The following is a 14,584-nucleotide window of genomic DNA, read 5'->3' as shown; positions in this document are numbered from 1 at the left end:
GGTAGACCTGACCTGTGGGTTGTAATAAACCCAGAGCCATGGGCTATAATTAACCCAGAACCACCATTACCACCCAGGAGTAATTAAACCCTGAACAGACACGCTCCAAATCCTCATGGAAACCCATATAGTGAAGCTGCTGTAGGAAAAGGGGTGATGAACCCCCAAGGAGCAACTGTTGCTCTTTTGAGGAAGGTGGTGGGACATGACTGGAGGTCATGGAGCAAAAGCCACCCTGGGTTTGCTTCATACTTTCCCTATTGGTGACCTGGTGATGTCCTTAAAGGGATAAAAGCCAAAAGCTTTATTCCACCTTGCAGAAAGGCAAGTGCTGGGAGGGCTGCAGCCTCCCAGCAGCTCCCAGTGGGAATTCTCCAATGTCTTGTAACAAGGTTGAGCAGCCTGTTCCTCAGCAGGACTCTGCTCTCCTCCACTCCCCTGTCCCAACACTACCATTGTGTAATTTGATGGAGTTCTTTATCTTATCCCTCTGGGAAAAGTGGCCAGGCCAGCGATGGGAAGGGAGGGGAACTGGAGGCTGTAGGTGCTCCTGACAGTCTCTGATACTGGCCCTGCTCCAGAGCAAACAAAAATGAGAGGGAAAGATGGAAACCTGGGATATAGCAGAGAGATGCTGGTGAGGAAGGTCTTGTGGGAATTTGGAGGTGGGATGGGAGAAGTTGGTGTGGTTTGGGGGAACTGAGGAGGATGCATATGCTTCCTCCAGAGTCAGCCAAGGATGAAGAGGCTGTAAGAGTGGGCACAGAACACGGTCATGCTCCATCCCAGGATCCTATTGGGATCCAGAACCAAGTCAGGGTGTCCCAACAATCCAGCTAAAGGGGCAGCACCTCTGTAAATGCTCTCAAATTGAGGAATACAGCCTCCTACTTCCCAGGGATTTGCCTATCAGCTGGGTGAGCTGCAACTCCCCTCCAGCAAACAAGGTCATCTCAAAGATAAACCAAAATCCTCCTTCTTCCTTGCTGCGGCCAAGGAGCCCCACAGCAAGCTCCTGGCACACCACAACGGTGAGCTGAGCAGGAAGTCCTCTGGAGACCCAGAAAGCAAAGCTATGGGGGGATTTAAGCCTATAGCCCCCCAAAAAGAGCCAGAGGAAGGTGAGAACCCACAGGGCACAAACAAAGGCGCTCAGAGGAGCCCACTTCTCAGGTCCACCCCCCCAGCCCAACCTTGCCGTGCCACATCTTGGCAGCTGCCATTGCTGACATACGGTGGATCCTGCCAGATAAAAGAAGAAAATTCAGGCTGCTCAGAGTTTCCCTTTTTTTTTTTTCTTTCTTTTTTTTTTTTTTTCTTTCACCAGCTCCATCCCTGATAAGTGCAGAGCCTGCAGAGCTCCTGATAGACGGGGCTATCGCGGCGGTTGGTGCGAAAGGAACATCCTATCGCTGCGGCATCGCCGGACCGCCATCAACTCCCAGCCACACAGAAATTAATACCACTCCAATTACCAGCAGAGGAGATGGGCTGGGAGAAGGCGATAATAAAAATCTCTTTTACATAAAGAATGCAAATAACCAGTCAGGGAAAGCTGGGGGGAGTGGTGGGGAAGGGAAAGGCATGGCTGGAGATGAAGCTTCCCAGGTCTTTTTTGGGGAGCTCGAGTTGCTGGGATATGGGAACGTGCAGCAGTGTGACTCCCCCCAACAAGGCCTCTGCCCCTGGGTATGGGGTTTGGCACTGCAGCACCCCGCTCCCCACCCTGCTTTGGGATGCCAGGGAAGGAGCTGGGGGGGCAAAGGGCTAAGGAGAAGATAAGGAGGAGCTGGGGGTGGCCTCGCAGCTCCTTCCTGCCCCGCACGCAGGAAGGGCTGGGATATCAGCAGGGCCAGGGAGAGCTTCCCCTCGGATGGGGCCGTGGCTGCCCGTGGGGATTTTGGCAGCTGCAGCAGCACGTGCAATGGCAGCTGGCATTTCCCAGGGCTCCTCCGTCGCCCAGCCCATGCCAAAGGCTGGTGGCCTTGGGGACACATCTAGGAACTCCCCTCCACTGCATCCATCACCAAAGGGCAATCGCTGTCCCGCACCATAGAATCATTTTGCTTGGAAAAAGCCTTTAAGACCATTAAGTCCAACTACTAAGCCAGCACTGCCAGGCCACCACTAAAACATGCCCCTCAGCACATCTCCATGGCTTTTCAACCTCTCCAGGCATGGTGACTCCACCACAGCCCTGGAAAGCCTCTTCCAGGCCTTGACAACCCTTTTAGAGAAGAAATTGTTCCTCACGCCCAACCTAAATCTCCCCGGCACAACTTGAGGCCATATCTTCTTGTCCACCAGCATCACCTTTTGCCATTATGTGCTGCTCTGAAACCAGTTCCATCAGCATTGCCCAGCCAGCTCCTGAAGGAATAGCAAGGCACGGATAGGAGCCCAAGAAGTGGCACATCCACCTTGGGGTGTCTCAGCTCTCCCCACTCCCATCCCCATCTGATGGGCACCCACAAACCCAATCTGAGCAGCAGAACCCCAACCATAACCCCATCAGCGGGTTGGTTTGGAGATAGTGGGGTGATAGGGCATGGGGCACCCGCATGGCACGTCTGGCCTCGCTGTGCTGCCAGGGCACCGGCGGCCCTGGCGCAGAGATGTCGAGAGGGAGATAGAGGCTGCATTTGCTCCTTGGGGTTTTGATAACCATCACCAAACCACTTGAGCGTCACTCTTGTGGTTGCCAGCACGATCACAAAGTTGTCCTCATCAGCACAGGGTGACACAGGATGGGGTCCAAACCCTCCCTCATTGCTCCCGACTTGGTACAAAGCATCCCAACAGCAGCTTGGAGACATGGAGGACCACAGCTATCATCATGGCAGCCTGCCCAGCTCCCAGACCTCCTCATATTGGCTTTTGCCAAAGAAAGTGAATGTTCAGGGGCTGCTCTGGCTGGGAAACCAGGATGGAGCGGGATGACTGGTTGCACACTGAGGACTCACCAGGCCCATTCCAGGCATCTGGCTCCTGTAGGTTATCTCCAGGATCTGGCTTCTCCAGCTCCTTTGGACTCTCTGGAGTGTCTCTGGACTCTGCAACAGAAGAGGGAAGGCAAAAGGTCACAATCAGGGAATTTCTCAGGCAGCCTCTCAGGAGGGTCAAGACCACCAGACCAGAGACACCCTGGGGTCACAATGTGCAAAGGAAGGGTGTGTGTGACTCTCAGGGATGTGTTGAAGGGGGTTCCCCTCAAAATCCATCTACAAACTCTCCATTGCCTAGCCATGGTGTCCCCTGTGACCCACAAAACGACTCATAAGGGCTCAGGTCCATGAACATGCTGAGGGGATTGGAGCATCTCTGTGAGGAGGAAAGGCTGAGAGACCTGGGGCTGTTTAGCCTGGAGAAAGGCAGCCTGAGAGGGGATCTGATCAATGCCCAGCAAGAGCTAAAGGATTGGGCCAGACATTTTCAGTGGTGCCCAGAAACAGGATGAGGGGCAATGGGCACAAACTGGAACACAGGAGGTTCCATGGGGAGAAATGTCTTCACTTAGAGAGTGCTGGGGCCCTGGAGCAGGCTGCCCAGAGAGGTTGTGGAGTCTCCTTTTCTGGAAAGATTCCAAATCTGCCTGGACATTGTGATCGTGGGCAACCTGCTGTGGGTGCCCCTGCTTGAGCAGGGAAGTTGGACTAGATCACAGAATAGTAGGGGTTGAAAGGAACCTCTGCAGATCATCTAATGATCTAGATTCCAACTCTCACCACGCTGAGATTTTGGGGTTCTATGACACCCAAGCCACACTAGGGCAAGCACATACCTCCTAACCCCCTTTCTCCAAACCCTCTCCAGATCTCCACCACAATTCCACGTCACCCAGTCCAGCCCAGCTCCCGTCACGGCTCTATTTGTGGTGTATTCATAGCAACTTGATAACAATTATTTTCTCCATTAACCGCTGCTGGAGATGGAGCTGATAAAGGCCTATCTGCATATGACAGTGTGGAAGATTAGTGCCCAAAGTACATGTTTGCCTTGGCGTCCCGGGGCGGATAAAGCCGCGTGGAACCCAATCGATCGGGCGCCAGGGCGAACACCCAGGGGTGACGTCACCCACATTTGGAGATTATTAATACAGGTGATAAGCAGGAATGATTAACATCAAATAAATCAATCACTGGGTATAAAAGTCCTATTATTTTTGGCTATAAATCAAAGTGCCTTGGCATATCGATTTCTAGCCATCGCGCTGAAAGCTTTAGTGGCCGTTATTGCTGCTCAGCGTTATCTCTGCTATCACCTCCTTATCAAAGCAAGGCTAGTGCCAGGTGCAGCTGCGTGCCCAGGCTCTCGGCTCCCTTGCCCCTATCCTGCTTCTCCCTCCCCCTCTCCCCCCACCCCGTCACCATCAGATAAGAACCACTCGCTTCTCCTTGCTGCTGAGCAAAGTTTGCATCCCTGCCCCGCTGTTGGCATCACCACACCGCTGGCATCACCCTGGTGGGGTTTGGGGTATGCTTTGTTCTCCTCCCCACCTACAATTGCTGGTGGATGATGGTGGCGGGGGATTTTTGCCATGAGCTGGGCACAGCCTTGCCCTCCTCTGGTTTATCTCGAAGGGCACTTGCAAACATGAGCTGATTAGGATTTGCCCCAACCTCCACAGGAAGGAACTTAAAGGATATCTGGGGAACTGCTTCAGCCCAGCCCTGAAACGCAGCCACCTCTGGGGTGGGGCATGGCACGGCACAGCACGGCGGCAGGCAGGCGACAGCGGGCAGGAAGCAGGCAGCAACGGCCATGGCCCCCCAGTTCACCCCAGGCCTATTTGTGGGCCTACTTGGTGCCAGTGCTTGTGGCCTCAGTGGCTGCTTTGCACCCTGAGAGGGTCACTTTGCACCCAAAGGAGTAATTTTGCAGCCCAAGGGGTCACTGCATCCCTGGGGATGGTCACTTTGCACCCCATGGAGTCACTTTACATCGCTAGTGGAGGGTTACTCTGCACCCCAGGGGGTCCTGTGCACCCCAGGGCAGTCACTTTGCATCCCTGGAGAGAGTGTGTATCACTTTTTGCACGTTGGGAAGTCACTTTGCATCCTAAGGGGTCAATTTCCATCCCCAAAAGTCACTTCCTATCCTTGGAAGGGGTATCACTTAGCACCCCAAGTAGGGTCAATTTCCATTCCTGGGAGTCACTTTACACCCCAAGGAGTTCAGGAGCACTGAACCAACACCCCAGTGGTTGATGGGTGGGGACTATGTTTTGTTGGCTAATTATGACCACACACCATCAGAGGAGATGATGCACCGTATGCCACTAAGCCCTGGAGGCTTCTGTGGCAGCACAGACTGTCCCCACAGCGGGGGGCCACACCATGCTTGGCCTCCTGTGATGATGGTGGTGCTCACCTTCGCTGCCGGGGGGGCTGGAGGTGTCACATTCAGCAGAGCCCTCATGATCTGAGGTGGCCCCTTCCCTCTCCAAGGGGCTTTTGTCCCCTGCCAGACCCTCCTCGCCTTCCTCCATTGCTGCCAGGGAACCTGCCAAAACACAGAGAGGCTGGTTAGAAGGGGAAAAAAACTGTAGTTGGGTTTTCCCAGTTGGGAAATGGAGGATACCACTACTTTGAGGGATGGCAAAGGGCTGTTTCCATGACCCACCATGGGCACAGGGTCTGGAGAAGATGCCCAAGAGATGCTGAAGAAGATGCTCTACACCCCACAGGAAGAGAAACAGCCTCCCTTATCAGCCCAGCGTTGCCCTGGGATCCCTTGCCCCTTGCCAAAAGGGGTTTACAGAGCCAACAACTTGCTCCTAGGTATCCCCAAGGGATGCCCAGTTTGCCCCTCAGACACTGTGGGAAACAAGCCCTATAGGCACATGGCAAGGTGCCCAGCCCATGGCACCACTCACCCACCCTTCCCACCCAGCACCTGCCCTGGCTGAGGTGAGGAATCCAAGAAATTGTCCCCCATATCCCTTGACTGATGGGGGCACCTATGACAGAGCTCCCCCCCACTATGCCCACAGCTCTGGGCAAAGGGAGATGGAGCAGTGAGGGCACGAGGTTGCAAGCAAGGAATGTGAAGGATGAAAATGGGGTGAAAGCAGGGTAAAAAAATGGGGACACAGAGGGTGCAAGAAGGGCACATGGAGAGTGCAAACAAGGAGCACTGAGGGTGAGAATGGGGTGCATGGGAGGTTCAAATGAGGGCAGATGGGGGCACAGGGTGCAAACAGAGCACAAGGGTGCAGGTGGGGGTACAGAGAGTGAAAATCGGGTACGTAGGAGGTGTAAATGAGGGCACAAAGAGTACAAACAGAGCACATGGGGTACAGAGGGCGCAAACCACGGTGTCTGGAGGACTCAAATGGGGCTACAGGCTGCAAATGGGCCACGTGGATGGTGAAAAAGGGGCACACAGGGGGGACACCCCAGCAGCTCCCCCCCAGAACAGCTCTGCTGGCCCACATCGCCGTTTCCATGGCAACGCAGCATCCCGGTGTGTGCCAAGCTGAGGCGACTGCGAGGCAGCGGTGGCACACACGCGGTGCGCGCCGCACGAAGCCGCGCTGAGGGGACAGCCCGGTGCCCCGGCCCGCAGCACCCCGCCGAGCTTGGCACCGGGGCAAGGGGAACGGCACAGCGACAAACCGTCTGCAGACCTCAGCTGCTCTCCCTGACTCCAGGCATGTATATTTACAGCCGGAGAACAAAGAGCCCATAATCTATACAAAGCAGACAACAATGAGCGTGGATAAAGAGGCTGCGGGAGAAGGGAAGGCAATTTATTCTAATTCTGCTAATTTCAGTTCCAGCACAATTAAAAAGGCTCTGATAATATTCAGAAACAATCGCCAGCTAACAAATCGTTTCTCTCGCTGTAAATGAAACATTGTTAGGCTAATTTCTTCCTTCACGCCTTCACGGCTCGTGGGCTTCTGATAAAGTTAACCCAAATCTCGCCTTGCTTCGTGGCTTGGCACCTCCAGCCTGGGCAGGGAGGGATAGATGGAGGCAGGGAAGGATGGATGGGGCCAAGGAGGGATGGATGGGCTTGGGATTGTGTGTGGCACCCACCCAGGGGTGCCCAGAGGACCCACATCCTGCCCCAAAACAGGACAGAGGTAGGGATGCTCCATATAAATGTGCTTGCAAAGAAGCCGGAGTTTGGGTACCGCAGCGTCACCAAGTGCCTGCCTGTGGAATGGTGGGTGGCTGGGAGCATCCCAGCATTGTGTCATTGTGGGCCCTGGATGTATCCTGGCCTCTTGTCACTGTGATCCCAGCAATGTATCACTGTGGATCCTGGATGCATCCCACCACCCTGTCACTGCAATCCCAGCACTGCATCACTGCAGTTCCTGGATGCATCCATGCACTGTGTCACAGCAATCCCTGGATGCATCCCAACACCATTTCACAGTGATCCTGGCAACGCATCACCGCAGTCCCTGGATGCATCCCAGTACCATCTCTCTGCAGGACCTGGATGCATCCCAGTACTGTCTCACCACAGTTTCTGGACACATCCTGACACCATTGCACCATGATCCTGGCCCTGTATCACCGTTATCCCTGGCCGCATCCCAGCACCACGTCACTGCAGTCCCTGGCTGCATCCCAGCACATCGCCAGTGCAACCCCAGCAACGTACCACTGCAATCCTTGGACACATCCTGGCACTGTGTCAGAGCAATCCCTGGATACATCCTGGCACTGTGTCACTGTGATCCCTGCACCATATCACCACAGTCTCTGTATGCATCCTACCACCATGCCACTGCAATCTCTGGATGCATGCCAGCACCCAGCCTGTCCCACCACAACATTTCACTCTGGGTTGCTCTGTCGCCTTGTGCTCCTGGCTGTTGGGGTTAACAGCTTAAAAAAAAACAAAAAAAGGGGGGAAGAAGGAAGGAAAAAAAGGAGGGCAGAAGGAAGGAAAAAAAGGAGGGCAGAAGGAAGGAAAAAAAGGAGGGCAGAAGGAAGGAAAAAAGGAGGGCAGAAGGAAGGAAAAAAAGGAGGGCAGAAGGAAGGAAAAAAAGGAGGGAAGAAGGAAGGAAAAAAAGGAGGGAAGAAGGAAGGAAAAAAAGGAGGGAAGAAGGAAGGAAAAAAAGGAGGGAAGAAGGAAGGAAAAAAAGGAGGGAAGAAGGAAGGAAAAAAGGAGGGAAGAAGGAAGGAAAAAAGGAGGGAAGAAGGAAGGAAAAAAGGAGGGAAGAAGGAAGAAAAAAGGAGGGAAGAAGGAAGGAAAAAAGGAGGGAAGAAGGAAGAAAAAAGGAGGGAAGAAGGAAGAAAAAAAGGAGGAAAGAAGGAAAGAAAAAAAGGAGGAAAGAAGGAAAGAAAAAAAGGAGGAAAGAAGGAAAGAAAAAAGGGGAAAGATGAAAAAATGGGAAAGAGGGAATGAAACAAAGGGGAATGAAAACAAAACAGGGAAAAAGAAGGGTAAAAAAAAAGAAAAAGAAGAAATAAAGGGAACAGAAGCGAATAAAAAAATGAATAAAAACAAAAGGGAAAAGAAGGGGAAAAAAGGGAAAAGAAGGAAAAATATAAAGGAAAAATGAATTAAAAAAAAAAAAAAAGGCAGCAAGGGAGGGAGAGGGAGCGCGGAGCAGGGAGCGGCGCGTCACTTCCCCGGGCTTGCTGGAAGCCCTGCACAGTTATCACCGCACACAGCCTCCCTCGGCTTGCCTGATCTGTCTATTCTTCATTAAGCAAATACGCCGAAATGGAAATGAAAACATAATAGCTATTTGATTCTGGGCGAGATATTTTGCATATTGGTTGGGTGCTGATAGCGGAATTTCATCAACTCCCTTTTTTCATGCTTTAAAACTGAATTACTGAGCCTGGCTTTACAGAGAGAGAGGGGGAAGAGCCAAAAAAAAAAAAAAAAATCCCAAACCAAAACCCCCTCTCCCTTCCAAGATGCTCTGCTCTGACGATTAACTCTTCTCCCTATTTTTTTTTTTTTTAATTGATAACAAGGATGGATTTTTTTTTTCTTTTTTATTAAAAACTTGCAGGAAGTGGCAGCAATGTGCCCGGGTCACCCATCTGCAGGATGGGGATGCAGGGTGGGAGGGTTTGGCATTCCCAGGGCTTTTCCAGTGGATGGGAAACCTGCCTCATTACCCAGGTGATGATTGTGGCAGAGGTGGGTATCCAGCCTCCTGGAATGCAACTTCCTGGAATCTAAACCTCCTAAAGGTGGTGGTGTTGTCCCTGAACCTCTTCATTTCCCCCCAAAATTTTGCAGCCCTGAGGAAAAGGCTGCAGCAGTGAGCATAGGGAGTTGGTATTCCCTAAGGAAAATGTCCTTGGAGAAAGGTTTTGGCCACTCCTGAGCATCACCCAGGTAATGAAGGGATCATTTCCCTCAAATTAAGGTTCTCCCAGCACAGGAACAATGAAGCTTTTCTTGACTCTTTGCGCTTGGCTGATAAAAAGAACTAAAATGAAAAATAATAGGGAAAATCCAAAAGGATGAGGGGACACACACACACACACACACACATCTCTGGGCTGCCAAGAGTGAGACCCTGAACGCTCCAAGAGCCGGCACACAGACAAGAGCAAAGCGATAAGAGGCTTCGATAACAGAGAGAAAATAGCAACAGCTCCAGACTTTCCCACCAGCTCCGGAGCGGGAGGAGGAGGAGTCCCCGTGGTGGGAAGCAGGTCCTGGATCCCAAGCACGTGCAGGCTGGGCTGATCTGCTGGGAAGCAGCTCTGCGGAGAAGGATGGGAGTGCTGGTGGAGAAGAAGTTGCTCATGAGTCAGCAATGTGCTCTTGTGGCCAAGAAGGCAAATGGTCACCTGGGGGGCATGAAGAAGAGTGTGAACAGCAGGTTGAGGAAGGTTCTCCTGCCATCCTACTGTGCTCTAGGGAGGCCACATCTGGGGTAATGGGTCCACTTCTGGGTTCCCTGGTTCAAGAGAGACAAGGGAGCTACTGGAAAAGAGTTCAGTGGAGACTACAAAGATACTGAGGGGCCTGGAGCATCTCTGTGAGGAAGAAAGGCTGAGAGACCTGGGGCTGTTTAGCCTGCAGAAGAGCAGCCTGAGAGGGGATCTGATCAATGCTCAGCAAGAGCTAAAGAGTCTGTAGTGCCCAGCAACACAAGCAGCTGTAATGAGCACAAACTGGAACCCAGAAGGTTCCACCTGAACAAGAGGAGAAACTTCTTTGCTGGAGCCCTGGAGCAGGCTGCCCAGAGAGGTTGTGGAGTTTCCTTCTCTGCAGAGATTCCAAACCACCTGGACATTGTGATCCTGTACAGCCTGGTGACTCTGCTTTAACAAGGCATTTGGACTAGATGATCCTCAGAGGTCCCTTCCAACCCCCCATGCTGGGATTCTGAGGGGAACAACTTTCCTTCACTGTCTTATGCTCATCAGCTTGCATCCACCTCCACAAATCCAATGTTTTACACTTGGTAAGCCTTGGAAAAGGCTTGGGGAACCAACAAGTGAGGATGAGAGCCCAGAGCAAGGCAGCCTGACACCTCAACCTCACCTACTGGCAACCCAGGGCTCAAGGTGCAGTGAGTCCCCGGAGTACTCAGCTCTGGAGTGTCACACCCTAGGCACTAGGGGACAAATGGGATGTCCCCAGCATCACCAGGACCATGCGGACAGCATGATGGAGGTTCTCTTCTCCATCCTTCCAGCCCCTCCTTATCCCTGTACTGACCCTGAATCCATCTAATTAAAAATAAACCCTAATAATACTAATCAACTAATACGCTCCAAAGCAGCCAGGTGAAGGCCCCCATCAGGTCTTGAGGTGCACAAAAGATCATTACAATGACCACCCAACACCTTGCCAACATGATGTGGGGAATCCAGCTCAGTGACTGCCTCCTTGAGTCCCTCAACCTCCTTATATCCTCCCAGATTTTGTAGTCATGAAGAAAAGGAAGCAGGAGTGGGCACAGGGGCTGGTATTCCCTGGGGAAAGATGCCCTTGAAGAGAGTCACAGCCGCTCCTGATCCTTCCTTGCTCTAGTGATTTGGTGGCATCCAGCCCAGCATGGGGATTCCCTAGGGCCTCATATATGGTTGTGCCATGTTGGCACTGCAGCAACCAGAGAGCAACCTGGCCTTCAAATCTCAAACCCACCCATATCTGATGGGACACAGCCTCCCTCTTCTCAGACAATTTTTAACTTTTGGAATCTATTCATATTTGCTTTTCCCAATGACCTCGGGTGCCCCTGATCCCATTCCCAGGGGACTGGGGACGCTGAGGGCAAGTGAGGTTTTGATGGCTGAAAAATGATGCTGGTCCCCAAAAGTCATAATCCAGTAACTTAAGTTTTTCTCCTCCTTTTGGTTGATGTTGTTGGGATGCAGAATAGATCATAATGCAGGGAAGGTGGTGCTGAGATCCCTCCCTTACTCCCCCAGACCTCATCTTTGGATGAAAATGAACCCTTTTGAGCACAAACCAACTTTCTCCTCTATCAGCTCAACTGCAGCATCCTAGGACCGTGTCCCTCCCGGGGAGATATCAGCACATTAAATATCAACCCCATGCACAGAGCTGATAGCAGTTGGGGCCAGCCTCAGCAGCACCTATCTCTAATTTGGGGCCCTTCTCCATCACCCCCCCTGGGATAAAACTCACCCTGATCCATCCCACAGTGTCCTGGATTAGAAGGGGAGGAGAGGAAAAAAAAAAAAAGAAAAAAAAGGAATGTGAATGTTTGGGGAGGTGGAAAGTGGAAGGGGGGGTGGGGGGGGGTGGGAGGGTGGGGATTTATAATGCATTTATAATAACTTGTTATTAAATTAAGCTGAATTTATCCAGGAGGAGAATGAAGGTTAGTGGGGGGAGCTGGGATTGCTCATGGAGGGGGTGTCTAATAATAATTTATTATTAAATTAACAAAGGAGTGTTAAATTAATAAAGGATTATTGAATTAATAAAGGATTATTAGATTTATTTTGTATTTAGGACTGATTTTTTCCAAGAGGAGAGTAAGAATGGGGGGGGGGGGGAAGTGGAGGTGATGAGGGATGCTGTGATTGGTCATGGAGGGGTAACAATAAACAATTATTAATAATTAATAACAGTAATGCAAAATATTAGGATTATTATAAATTATTTAGTAATAATAATACTACATTATTTAGCTCTAATTTATCCAGGAGGGGAATAAAAGATAGTGGGGGAATGGAGGTGGTGGGTGATGCTCCAGTTACTGATGGGGGAGTATGGGCGCTGCAAATGCTTATGAGGGGGTATTAATAATAAATTACTACAAATTATGATAAGTTTATTAAGCCTTTAGACTTAATCAGTGCAGGAAGGGAATAAAGGATAGTGGGGGAATGGAGGTGGTGGGGGAATGCTGTGATTTCTCATGGCAGGAGGTAGTAAGATGCTGCAAGTGCTCACCAGGAGATGCTGCAGTTATTGGCGGGGGGTGTGTGGGTGTAGGTGTTGGGAATGCTCATGGTGGGGGGGAGGGTGAGTATTATTATTAAAATTATTAATTATTTAGGTTTAATTTATCCAGGAGGAGACTAGAAGATCATGTGTGCATGAAGGTGGTGGAAAAATGGAAGATAGTAGGGGGTACAGTATGTGGGGGTGTGTGTGTGTGCATCAAATGTAATATTAAATTGTTATATAAAAGTATTTAGGACAAGTATTTCCAGGAGGGAAATAAAGGACTGGGGGGGAATGCAGGTGATGTAGGAATAATGGGGAAATGAAGGATAGTGGGGGGGTGCTGTGAGTTCTCATGTAGGTTTTTACATTTAATATTAAATTATCATACAAAGTATTTGGGACAAGGTTTTTCCAGGAGGGGAATGAAGGTGGTGGTGGAATGGAGGATAGTGAGGTGTGCTGTGACTTCTCTTGGCAGAGGGAGGTACTAAAATAATTGAATATTAAATTTATAGAACTATTTAGGACAAATATTTCCAGAAGGGGGATAAAGGATTGCGGGGGAAATGAAGGGGATGTGGGAATGGAGGGTAGTGGGGGTCCTGTGATTTCTCATGGCAGGGAGGATACTGCAAGCACTCACAGGGAGGTGCTGCAACTCCTGCTGGGGTGGGGTGTGATGTCCATATCCACACCCCAACCACCCTAAACCCACCCCCAGGTCACCCTCCTACGGCTTACACTCTAACAACATCCCCAAGCATCCCTCCTTGATCCAGGATAACATTTCCCAGCGGGAACCTTTAGTTGAGACAGAAAGATGCTGGGAAGCAGCCAAGCCTGAGAAAAAAGGAAAAAAAAAAAAAAAAACCAACACCAAAACCAACCCCCCCCCAAAAAAAACCCCAAAAAACAAAACCCAACAACCCACTTTGCAGATAGGGGAAGAGATTGGTTTCAACTGGAGCTGCTCCCCCCTGCCAAGTCCAGCTCCTATCTGTGCGGGGTGCAGTTACTTAACATTCATCACGGCTTGAACTCTGTAACTTTATCAGCGGGCGAGCATGGCGCCGGCGCCGAGCCCAGCCATTCCCGGCGCTCCGATAGCTCCGATAAGCAGCTGATAGATTACAGGAGATTGCTTCAACTTCAGGGGCCGCGATTACCAGGCCCAATAGGGAGGGAGGGAGCAGCTCCAGCATCAAACAGCAGCTCAGGGATGGGGGGGGGAGAGGGAAGAAATTAATGATGGGAATGAGAAGGGAGGGACAATGAAAATCATGGAATTGCCTGGTTGGAAAAGACTTTGAGATCATCAAGTCCAACCATAAGCTAATATCTCCCTAACATCTCCCTGTACACAACTGATTGACCATGTCCCTAAGGAAATCATCCAAACATCTTTCAAATAGATCCAGGAGTGGTGACTCCACCACTGCCCTGGGCAGCCTGTTCCAGTGCCTGATGGTCATCATTAAGGTAGGAAATGAGCTACAAGATGATCAAGTCCAACCATCAAACCCAACACCACCACGGCCACCAAACTGAGTCTCAAAATGAAGTGACTTTATGTTTCAGATGGAGTTGATAGCGCCCTGATGGATTTTTAAAGAGGAAAAGTGTAATGAAGGTGTCCCTGTCTCCATCCCCATCTCCCGCACATCAGATGGATGGGAGCAGATTGCTCCATGAGAAGGGGATGTTATGCTTAATGTGATCCTGCCTTCCCAGCTGGCAAGGAGACTATGTTCAAAGTACAGGAGGGAAATTGGGGCAGCTGCTGGGGCCTCTCTGCAGCTGGCAGAGACAGGCAGGTACTTACTGGGAACACCCAGGGGTGTCCTCCATCCCAATGCCCATGCAAAAGCAGCTTGAGATGTTTAACCCCATGCCGACCTAGGCAGGATTTCGGCAGCCTGGTGCAAATCCAAGCTGGGGAGCAGCTGAAGACCCTGATAATATGGAAAAAAACCTTCGTCCATGAAGATCAGGCTCCAAATGTGCACAAGTGTGCAAGCTGACACCAATGTCTGAGGTGGCATGGGTGTGCAAGGTGGCACCAAGCTCCAAGGCTCACTGCCACCACTTCTGCTCTACGTGCTTTCCCTGATGCTGGCCAAAGGGAGCTTTTCTGGGCAAACCCCCTCAATTCCAGTACTTTTCCTCCCACCTGGAATAAAGCCATTCCAGCTGGGAATGGCTGGGAGCAGGGCGGGGA

The 14,584-nt window shown here is 51.1% G+C and overlaps 1 protein-coding gene across 1 annotated transcript in view; it reads right to left on the bottom strand.

Moving 5' to 3' along the window:
• The window catches only part of ZFPM1 (zinc finger protein, FOG family member 1), a 45,278-nt gene that overhangs the window by 17,067 nt on the left and 13,627 nt on the right, over positions 1-14,584 (bottom strand). Inside the window, exons 2-3 of the mRNA XM_054389487.1 lie at positions 5,371-5,502; positions 2,964-3,053 (exon numbers count right to left, since the gene is read on the bottom strand). Of these exons, the coding sequence (XP_054245462.1) occupies positions 2,964-3,053; positions 5,371-5,502 (222 nt within the window). The remainder of the gene's footprint in view (positions 1-2,963; positions 3,054-5,370; positions 5,503-14,584) is intronic.

Source organism: Indicator indicator, chromosome 19, assembly GCF_027791375.1.
Source record: "Indicator indicator isolate 239-I01 chromosome 19, UM_Iind_1.1, whole genome shotgun sequence".
In the NCBI taxonomy this organism is placed as follows: Eukaryota; Metazoa; Chordata; class Aves; order Piciformes; family Indicatoridae; genus Indicator; species Indicator indicator.
This window is presented reverse-complemented; position numbering and strand designations above follow the sequence as displayed.